General features: G+C 38.1%; 1 protein-coding gene across 1 annotated transcript in view; it reads left to right on the forward strand.

Annotated features, from left to right (window-relative positions):
- The window catches only part of myo15b (myosin XVB), a 33,898-nt gene extending 23,073 nt beyond the window's left edge, over positions 1–10,825 (forward strand). Inside the window, exons 43-64 of the mRNA XM_072667933.1 lie at positions 273–388; positions 498–557; positions 758–833; positions 926–1,044; positions 1,295–1,413; positions 1,534–1,675; positions 4,364–4,475; positions 4,698–5,010; positions 5,156–5,219; positions 5,317–5,389; positions 5,489–5,565; positions 5,938–6,014; positions 6,108–6,238; positions 6,506–6,600; positions 6,724–6,801; positions 6,976–7,072; positions 7,610–7,758; positions 7,884–8,008; positions 8,112–8,239; positions 9,610–9,743; positions 9,820–9,957; positions 10,277–10,825. Coding sequence (XP_072524034.1) covers positions 273–388; positions 498–557; positions 758–833; positions 926–1,044; positions 1,295–1,413; positions 1,534–1,675; positions 4,364–4,475; positions 4,698–5,010; positions 5,156–5,219; positions 5,317–5,389; positions 5,489–5,565; positions 5,938–6,014; positions 6,108–6,238; positions 6,506–6,600; positions 6,724–6,801; positions 6,976–7,072; positions 7,610–7,758; positions 7,884–8,008; positions 8,112–8,239; positions 9,610–9,743; positions 9,820–9,957; positions 10,277–10,363 — 2,510 coding nt within the window. The 3' untranslated portion in view covers positions 10,364–10,825. The remainder of the gene's footprint in view (positions 1–272; positions 389–497; positions 558–757; positions 834–925; positions 1,045–1,294; positions 1,414–1,533; positions 1,676–4,363; positions 4,476–4,697; positions 5,011–5,155; positions 5,220–5,316; positions 5,390–5,488; positions 5,566–5,937; positions 6,015–6,107; positions 6,239–6,505; positions 6,601–6,723; positions 6,802–6,975; positions 7,073–7,609; positions 7,759–7,883; positions 8,009–8,111; positions 8,240–9,609; positions 9,744–9,819; positions 9,958–10,276) is intronic.
- The last annotated feature ends 264 nt before the right edge of the window (positions 10,826–11,089 follow it).

The raw sequence follows: 11,089 nt of genomic DNA on the forward strand, positions 1-11,089 counted from the left end.
AGGGTTCAAAAAGATACAATTGACTTGCGTCATGTGACTCAGAGGAAGCACGTGTTAGCCATCACCTCCTAGCTCTGGTTTAATTGTGGGGTGGGCATTGAAAATTGGGGTGGAAATTAGGTAACAAATATTAAAAAGGGATTAAAATGAAAAGAAAATACATTCTCAATATAAAAGTATATATATATATATATATATGGGTTTTTTTGTTTGTTTGTTTTTGTTGGGTTTTTTTTTTTTCATTTTTAAAAGAAAGTCTCTTGTTTTTTCAGATGATCTTCGGAAAATGGCCAACGAAGAGAGTGTTCACTCCCAGCTACACAAGTTCTCTGCCAGTGTCTACTTCTCCTACTCACAAACACCTGGCAAGCTTTTCCTGCGTAAAGAGGTATCTAGAGAGACTCCTCATAGGATGCCAGTGATTGGCCCCTTTAAGTAGTAGTAGTAGTTTTGCATTTGCTTTGTTCTTCATTGGACCTGTGTTTTCTTCTCTGCAGTTGTTCTACCCCAGAGAGAAATTCAACCATCCTTATGTCCTTAATTTACTGTGTGAGCAGGTTAGTGAGTAATAAAAGCAATTGCCTTCTTTATATTTTTCACAATATAATTCAAAACTAAATATAGAATCTTTATAGCAGTGGCATTTAGGCTGAAGGTATATTTATCACAGATCAACTCCACCAGGGGAAGAATATTAACATTTTTCTCCAGATTCCACTGAAGGGAGTTGTTCTAATTAGCTTTTTATGAACTATAGATTATGAGAGACACCTACTCAGATTCCTGCGTGAGAATTTCGCGTGAAGAGCGTCGCAAAATGAAGGATCTGCTGGGTATGAATTTTATTAAGCTGCTATTGAGGCACATTTTGCTGTAATCGTCTGATCCTTATTCTCTAGTTGATTGCTTTTCTGGTCGTCAACAGCGAGCTTTCACATTGGAACGAGCATCAGCGCTGTGCCGGATGATGCTATGAAGAAGAGGGTTGTCATGGCAGCTAGAGACAATTGGGAAAATTATTTCACACGTCTCTTCCCTGTTAAAGTAAATAACTCCCCTTCCACATATGGGTGCAAGTCAAATGTACACATGCAGAATTGGGCACATGCACACAAACAATATAGCTTTGCTATCCTTTAATACCTCCTGTGCTATGTGGAATCCATATAGCATTCTGACAACATATTACAATACATTCTGTTTAGATTTCGAAATATGTCATCAGCCAACTGTAATGTATTCTGTGTTAACTGAGTTTGTGACCATGCATATATATGGGCGTCTGCTGTCTCAGGGTGGAAACGGAGGTGATGCTCAGCTTCTCGGTGTTTCTCATCGAGGCATAAGACTCCTGAAAGTGGCCAAAGCATCAGGCATCAACCCAAAACACCTGAAACTGCTGTGCAGCTACAGGTAGGACTGCATAATCTCTTTAAAAATAGGTGCACTTCTTTTAAACATCATTTGGTTCTGTTTGCATATTCGGATGTGCTCCATTGTTCCAAGCTGTGCCTTCTCTTTTTGTTTGTATAGTTATGCAGAGCTGTTGTCTGTGGAGCAGCAGGGTGCTGGGACAGTTCTAATCTGTCTGAAAAGTGAGGAGCTGCAGATACACTCTCCACAAGCTCCACAGATCAATGCTGTAGTGCGCCTCTTCCTCACCACCCTCACTAAGGTGCTTATTATTTCACACCTTTATTTTATGTTTATAATACTACATTGCTGACAGAACTGTGTCCTGTCTACGTCCTTCACTGCAGTAGGTGGTTCAGTCACAGCTTCTGACCTCCATCACCACACTCCTTAAAACAGTTTAAACTCATTTTCAAAAATACAAAACCTATTTTGTTGCAGGAAAGTGGATAGAAAGGTTCTGATATGCTGTTAGAACTATACAACTTCTTCAACATATTCAAGTTCCTTCCTTCCTATACATATGTTGAAACATATGTAAAGGAAGCTGTAAAAACAATAGCAGTTTTTTTATGTAAGATTTTTAATGTATCTAGAATGATGAAGAGTAGATAAAAACATAGTAGATAATTCCTTCATAATTGATCAGGCTGCAGGAATATAGGGGATGTTGACGTGGCAGTAGGGGTCAGAAAAAAAGGTATAAAGACCATCTTAAAACATTACTAAGGAAAGGTCAAATTGATCCCTCACGACTGGATAAAGGTGCCATTGAACGTTCCACTTGGCGGCAACTTTATTATGCAGGCATAGAACAGCTGGACTCTAAGAGAAACAATAAGAAACCACACAAAAGAACAAGGACATATACCAGAATTCACATGCAATAGAATTTGTGATTCATGGATTGGTCTTTATAGTCATCGAAAAACACACCATTAACAGAGTAAAACCAGAATCAGAATCTCTTTATTTAACCAAGTATGTTACACTTACAGGGAATTTTACTTTGTGAGAGCAACACAAGTATGACATGTACAAGCACACAGACAGTGAGAAAAGTACCCTAAACAATAAAAAGAAAAACAAATACAGAGCTAAGAGAGCTATTAGAGATCTGCACTTGTACAGGTATGAATACTACATATCCATATATAGCCTGAGTTGACTTGTATACACACACTATTATGTACAGAAAGTTACAGATGATATAAACATTTACAGAAAATGAACATCTGTACAGCTGTGCAAATACATCATCATGTTATGCAGCAGTACTGGATTTGGATTTGGAAGCTCAGTTTAGTTATAGATTAGGTTTATAGAGAGTGTGAGGTGTCCACTGTGGTTGAGGAACGCTACAGCTCTGGGGAAAAAAAGCTGTTAGCATGCCATGGTTTTGATGGTCCTGAGTCTTCTAGACATTGTATCCGATGTCATCACCGGATTAAATAGACTATCAAGAGATTTGTTATCTATTATCTATTATGATATATTTTAAATTCCTGCCATTAAAGCTGGGCAATATGACAATATTTTATTGTACCATGATAAATTTTGTTATCGTGGTAACAATATGTTTTTCAAAGCATATCGAGGATACTGTTAGTGCTTAAAAAAAACTGATCAGCTGAAGGTTTAAATACAAATAGTGTAACTAGACTGGTTTAATTAGATGAAGAGCAGCAGATGTTGAATAAAAATCACTGTAGATCCAGTGCAGGAGAGCATCTAAATAGTAGTTCATAAGAATCTGTCGCTACTGATGTATTTAGTCTGATGTATTGATGTATTCTGTGATTAATCATGATAAATATTGTGTATCACAAAAAAAGTCTTTAAATATCGTCATATAGTATTTTTACCATATCGCCAAGATAAGATAAGATAATCCTTTATTAGTCCCGCAGTAGGGAAATTCTCAGTTTCACAGCAGAAAGGGATAGCAAGACACTCAGTTACAAAAATGTAGATAAATAATTTACACTATATACACAATATAAATAAGAATTAAAATAGCAATAACAATATTATTTACAGCAAATGACTCTTAATTGCACATGGGGGGGGGGGTATTGCACATTGTACTTTTACATTGAGGGATCTCTGTTCCCTGAACATGTGTGTGTAGTTTAAGTGTGTGTGTATGTGTTCCGCTGGGAGCAGTGCTGGTTGTGCAATGCCTACCTGCAAAACTGTTTAAGGAAACACAGTATTTTCATAACTATCATATGGCTTATCTCACCAACTGTTCGGCCATTTAAAGGTGCTACAACAAGTTCAATAAGGCGAAATATTGTTTTTTCACAGTAAATATTTTTTACAGTAATATTTGTTTATAATACATTTTTAACCTATTATGTGTCCTACTCTTTTAAGCTCTCAGTGTTTAAGCTTAACATTTTCAGTGCGTCACTGCAGCAACTTTACCGAAGGATAAAAATCTTTTTAACTCTCAGTAAAAGTGAGTGTAAAATTATTTTATTCCAAGTCATTTTGGAGCATTTCTATTGGTTCATTCATTGTGACTTTTTGACACAGTGTAAAAAATAGCTGCCAGATTTGCATTATGCTAAAAAGTGACATAACAACAAAAATGGAGATACAAGGGTCTTTCTGTGACAGTGACAACATGCTGCTTAAAACAGCACACTCTCTCACATCCCTGAGAAGCTATATAACATCAATTGTCAAGTTTCTGACAAATAAAATAAAACCTAAAATGCCTCCAGTTTGAAAAGTGATGATCAAATCTCAGGCAGACAACCTGAAAAGAAATGACTGTAAATAGATCATTATATCCTATTATTTGTCATTTAATAGTTTTTTTTGGTTTTGGTTTGTTCCCAGGTGACCTAAAACATTGAATAAAGCTTAAAAATGTATGCCAGATCGTTTTAAAGTGAATGACATTCAGCAGTTGTGAATCATGATTCATGTTTCTCCTCAGGGCTCAGAGTATGTGGTTGCTCTGAAGAGTTATGTGACAGATGACAAGAGCCTGCTTAGTCTCCAGAGAGGCGACATCATCAAACTGCTTCACATGGATGGGCTTCAGGAAGGTGAGTTGCCATTGTTCATCATGTTGATCTCTTTTTATGCCCTTGGCAACATTAGCTAGATATCAAGCTACTTTATAAAGCTACTATAATATGAAAACAATCATTACATCTTTGTTGTTGACAAATAGAACATGAATGGATTATTGCGCTCTATTGTATTGCACTGAATTGTACTGAATTGCATAAGCCATGCTGTGTTTAATTGGACTGTTTTCTCTGCAGGGTGGAGGTTTGGCTCAGCAGGAGGTCGCTCTGGTCTCTTCCCAGTCGACGTCACTCAGCCTTCTGCGCCACCAGACTATCACAGCACCTACATGCAGCGCCAGCTTGAGAGGAGAAAAAGCATGAGGGTCTCTGGTAGCTCCTCAGTGCCCCCTGGTGGTCGTTCAACTCCACTCAGCAAGCCTACATGCTCAGCCCCCAGTGAGCGCAGTGTGGAGGTGGAGGAGGGGTCAAACCAGGGCTCGGAGTTAGACCTCCAACAGTACCACATGACTGAGTTTGCCATGAAGTACTTCAGAGAAGCCATTCTAAGGTTAATACCTTCAAATGCTCCCTCATGCTTCCTCTGGGTGGTGGAGTTTTAATGCACATATTTGAATGTCAGTGGGTTTGTTATACCAGTTTGACAATAATTTTGGTCTAAGATTATGCATTCACTGTATGCTTTGTTTGTCTAGAGCCAATGAGAAAGGTCAGCCCAGTGGAGTAAAAGACCTTGAAGAGATGGTGCAATACACTGCAGTATGTATATCTTTTAGAAACTCTTTCCAGTCTCTGTTAAACTATAATGGTCTTTTAAACCTTGGATTCTTTTGTTAACTGTGATTCTGTTTCTCAGGAGCCAATCAAAGAGTCTCTTATCCTCTATTCAGACAATGAACTCAATGGTCTGGGTGCCCAGTGTTTCATGAGTGAGTGAACATGTTTATTCCAGCAAACTTACTTATGTAGGTTTCTGAAATATTCCATACCTCTCGTATTACTTTCTCTGCCTGTATGCTTCCCTGCAGATGTAATGCAGTTTATGACTGATTGGCCCATGAGGAAGGACCAGACAAAGGAAGTGTGTGTGAATTACATTCTACAGGTGATGTTTCATTAGAAACGCAACTCAGCAACACATCACATTAATATACATCTAGTTTAATCAAACATGTGTTTCCAGAGTATGACAGTGGTTTATTCTAATGGATTACATGGGCAAAGTGTTTATTGTTTATTTTTAGGCCTACTTTTTATTGATAACAAGTGATGGAACTGTGATGGAAAGTGATGGAAACTCAGTAATTAAGTAATTTTACATTACTTAAGTATTTGAGAAATTTAATACCTGTATTTGTACTCAGTTGCACTCATTTGTCTTTTCCTTTGCAGTAAATTCTTTTTTAGGAGGTATATATATCTGTATAATATATAAATATATATAACTGAACTTTTCCACTGAAATGTGCTCATGCAGCTTGGAAAAGAGAAGGAGTTCCTTAGAGATGAGATCTACTGTCAGATCATCAAACAGACATCCAACAATCCAGCCAAGTGAGTGCATGTTCTTGCATTGTCTTTAAATATCAACATTCTGTAGATGTGTAAAAAAAAAATGTTAAGCACTCTTGTACTGTGTCTGTGCAGAGAGAGCTGTACACATGGCTGGCATTTGCTGAACCTGGTTACTGGGTTCTTTCCATGTTCCAACACAATACTGCCTTACGTTATGCATCATCTACAGAGGTGCAGTCAGGATCCTAACCACCCTTACCAAGGTACAGCACTCACCTCACACAACCTGACTTCTGTATTATTCATTACTACTAATCTAATGTATGTCAGTCAGGTTTAAATACAATAGTTTCCATATTCTAAAGTATTTAAATGATGAATGTCTGTGCATTATCGGCCTCAGCCTTATGCATCATAGCAAGTTTTACTATTGAATATGTCTTGTCATACTGCTAATATTTAAGTTGCTGAATCATTTAAATATGTCATGACACTTTTTCAGTCATTAAGCCTTTGTTTGGTGTGTTTAGAGCTGTCTCGTGTATGTAAAGATAATCTTAAACGCTCGCTCACCTACGGAGGACGTAGGCATATTCCTTCCCACATGGAGATAGAGGCACTTTTGGTAAGTTCTAATGTATGTAGATTTACACTAAGTAATTTTTTTATGTGATGTAGTCTTAATGCAAAGGAAAAGTCATTTATGTAAATGTGAGCATGTTTATTAATTCTGTCTTTCTCCATTTAGGCTGGACGCAGCTCTCGCTGTCTACCTGTTTTGCTTCCAGGTGGAGTGGAGTTCCCATGCAAAGTCCGCAGCTTTAGTGTAAGCATTCACTGGAAAGAGCTCAGAACAGCTCTCCATACATTCCCCTTTAACAGCAGAGATGATACACAGGTGAAACAAGTTCTGAATGTGTGTGTGTGTGTGTGTGTGTGTGTGTGTGTGTGTGTGTGTGTGTGTGTGTGTGTGTGTGTGTGTGTGTGTGTGCTCCTTCAGGTGGCGCAGGAGGTGGTGTCAGAGATTTGCACAGAGATGGGTGTGATTAATCCAGTGGAGATGCAAGAATTTTCCATCCATGCCACCCAGAGACAGAGTAAGCAGGCCTCATTCCCAAAAGCTTGGATGTTGAGTCTGGAGTAGATGTGCTGCTTGTCTCATGAAACTGACTAAAGCTTATGGGCTTTCGCTAGTGGGTTGGGTGTATGCACAATTTTGGAGGCGTAAATGAAATGATACATAATAGTCTTGGGGTTTGGCTCTATTTCAGATTTTCTTTTCAATTAAGAGAGTGTTTTGAGGTTCACAGTATGTCAGTTCCATGTACCGAGCTCTCATTAATTAACTAGGCCGAAGACATACATCTATTTTACTGCCCCTTTAAGATTATAGTAAAAGGACATGTAGCTTTTACATGTCTTTTTAAAAAAGTGAAATAATTGTTAATCTATTTCCCAACACAGTCAGTGCTTTTTTTGTCTCCACAAGATATGAAACAAACACATAACCACAGTACGCAGTGATGCCAAGTGTACCACATGATTTCTGACATCACTCTCTGTCCTTAATGACTGTTCAGCAGCTCAAAAAAGCAAATACTAAAAATTCACGCTGTACTTCTCATCTTTCTTAGATGGAGAAGTGCGTCCCATTCACCCAGATGAGTATATGTTTGACTTCCTGCTAGAAGATGGCTCAATCTTCTTTTCCTTCCATCGACTTGTCTGGCAACACCCTCTGCACTTTGACAATGACCTCTACGTGGAGTTTCATTACCAGCTGGTACAGTTTGCTATGTTTTTATGAATGTGTTGTGTTTCAAATGATTTTCCAATTCATCTTCACCAGACTGCAATTCCTTTCATTGTATAGGCAGATTGTACACTGAGCTCATGTATGTCTTTTAGGCTCTGTTTGATTATCTGGATGGAAAACTCCTCCCGTCTGGCAACAGTTCCTCAGTTCAGCAGCGGGTGGCAGAGTTGGCTGCACTTCAGCACCTTGCTATAGGCCCAACTCAGCAACCTACTATGTATTATTTATTCACCTGAAATTGCACATCAATACGTTTTCAAGCTTATTCAGTATGGTAATATGGTGACCCTTGTCTCTCATTGTGTTTTTGATCCATTTAGGCAGGAGCTGAAAGAGTATTTTCCCCGGCTGAATGGAATCAGTCTCGATGAACTGCACAGTGCGACACTGAGACAGCTGTCCGTCATTGCGTCTCTTAACCCCTTGGAAGCCAAAGTACACTTCCTCAGTGAGTAACAGACTTATTGTAAAAGATGCACATGATGGTCACATTGTCATGACACTTTCAATTGAAAGGTTCAGAAGTGTTTGTTGGCTTGGGTGCAAAAATAATCACTGACATGGATTCTAATCTTAAAAGGTTCTTCATACTCAGTTCCCATTAACTGGGTATGAAATTGCTCCTCATTACAGACAAATTGCACTTTAGAATGTGTGAGCCCTTTTGTTTTGATCAGCAATGTTCCAGCATTTTTTTTCCTAGACATTCATTGTACAGTAAATGCTGTGTACACTCTGAGCAGCAACTGTTCTATATATACTGAAATGGAGTCAGATAGCAAGTGCTGTATATATATTATATATAGAAACCTGTACAAGAGGTTTTGCATCATAGAAAAGAACAATTTAACCATTTAACCTAGGGCTGTGCAATATATTGTTTTAGCATCGTCATTATAGGCAAATTAACTTCTCCAAATATGGATACACAGAGAGCATTATTGGCATCTAGTGACCTTCGGTGAAATCTGGTGACAAATGTTGTATTTTTAATAACACAAAATATATCACCGAAAAAAAGATTGCAACATCAGTTTGTTCCCATATCGTGCAACTATTCATGAGTTCATATGAGTTGAGTTGTTGTCTTGTTTTCTTTATACAACCATTGCCTTTACTAAAGAACCCTTGAGGAACAGGTGTGAGGTTTTTAAGGAAGTTATTTTGCCACTCTCCTTCCTGCAAGGGAACCAGGATCCTGTAGAGTAATAAAGTGCCTATCATCATGTGCACTCTTGCACGCTTGACATAGTCTGTGTTTGCTGACTGCTGATCCCTGTCAAAAGTCATCATTAGTTCTGGACATTATACAGCAAAAGGTGTTCTATGTATTATAGTTCTGAAAAAGGGGTTTTGACTTATGGTTCTATATAGAACAGTGGACTGCTATATACTAATGATACCTTGAAAGAGACAAGGACTTTTTGATAAGATAAGGCATTTTGTAGGGGTATAGGTAACCTTTGACCAACTTCCAGTGTTAGTTATGGTTTTTCATAGGCTGCTTTAGGATCTGTTGTACAGTTTTTGATTTGCCATGGTAAATGATAGCAGGTCTCGAAATGTTAGCATGAGTAATATAAAAGTGTAAAAGTACAAGTAATTTTTATATAACCAAGATATAATTCAAATTCAGATTTGGTTGAGTGTTTTAGCTTGATCAATGCATCTCTAGACTTTATCGTGAATGGCTTCTTGAACATTTTTGATCAATAGGATTGTGAGCTGTAATTTTATGTATGAAACATGCTGTATAAGTATAGCTAGTTCCTCATTACTCTGTTTCTTTGTCATGTATTTCTACCATTTTTCTTTCAGAGAATGTAAGTTCACTGCCACTGTTTGGCTCAAACATATTCATGGCTCAAAAAGTCAGTCATCGCAGTTGCCCCTCTCCCTGTTTGGTGGTTGCCAACTACAAGACCATCAGCATTGTTCACCCTCAGACCCAGGTAGAATACTCAGAAACAGATTTCTTTAGTATGTAGCCAATGTACAGAACCATCACTGACCATGTTAAATCTACAGGTGGCGTCCTTAACAATCCCACTGGAGGAGGTGCGGTCCTTGCGCTCTGTCCGTCCTAAGAAGGAGAAAGTGCCAGCAGTGGAGATCAACGTTGGTGATCCATCTCAAAAGAGAACCATCACCATTTATCTGAAACAGGTACGAAATCTGTACAGCAGGGATGGGGAACCAAGGACCGGTGTCCAGCCTAGTTGTGCTGATCGATCACCCTGCTTAAACACACTTAGTCAACTTGGCAATTAACTGGTAAGTTGAATGAGGTGTGTTTGAGCAGGAAAAGCACAAAACTGTGCAGGAATCTGGCCCTCATACAGTAAGATAAGTGAAGACACACACACACAGATCCCAGTATCTGCTGTTTTGATCTAATCCTTTGTAAAACATATGGGGAAATAGGGGAGAAAAGAAAAAAGAAGGCTGTTTGTTCTAAAGATTTTCTTTTCCAATCCATCCTCAGGCAAGAGAGCTGTGCCATGTCATTGCTGTAATCATGGAAGTGCTGGCGAGACCACCTGCACCCAGCCAGACAGGAACCTCTCAGTAACACAACACCCACATGTACAAGACCCATTCTCTGCTTTACCACACTGCCTAATCTAATATTCACTAACTAACAGATCAGTACCTGAATGAATAGCATGGTGCTTGTTGTACGAAGTTAAGAGTAGAGATTTCTAAAAGTTGACTTTAGACAAACAAAAAATATGTTTTATGAAGATAATCATTCATTTAGTAATTAAGTAATCATTCATGTTCTTAATTACTTTCTTTTATCGTAAGAAATAATCAATAATGAAAATGATTATTTTTGCTAAATGCTGAGATTGTACTTATAAATATGTGTTTATGCTTCATTATTTGTCTCTGTTATAATGATAGATAATCAGTCATTTATGTACAGTCTAAGACAAACGTCAGAAATTATAGTAAACTATATTATGTCTGTGAAAACTATCAATATATCTTTTCAATAAAAAAAACAACCTGAGTGCTGTCTGAGTGCTGTAGAGGTCATATTTTACATATAATATTAAACAGACTACTATTCACCAAGAAAGTTTCATCTAAATCACTGTGCCTGAATGAATAGTAATAACACTATAAAGCAATGCTATACATTTGAGTTACCTGTATTCTAAAGCCTAGGCTGCAGCTGATGTAGGGTGGGTCATCAGTAGGACTGTCCTATGAAGACTCCTAAGTAGCCTATGGGGCCTTTAATACACAGATGGACTAGTAATGAGGCAGTGTGGTGACATCACTAAAAAGG

This window comes from Salminus brasiliensis, chromosome 22 (genome assembly GCF_030463535.1).
Source record: "Salminus brasiliensis chromosome 22, fSalBra1.hap2, whole genome shotgun sequence".
Taxonomy (NCBI): Eukaryota; Metazoa; Chordata; class Actinopteri; order Characiformes; family Bryconidae; genus Salminus; species Salminus brasiliensis.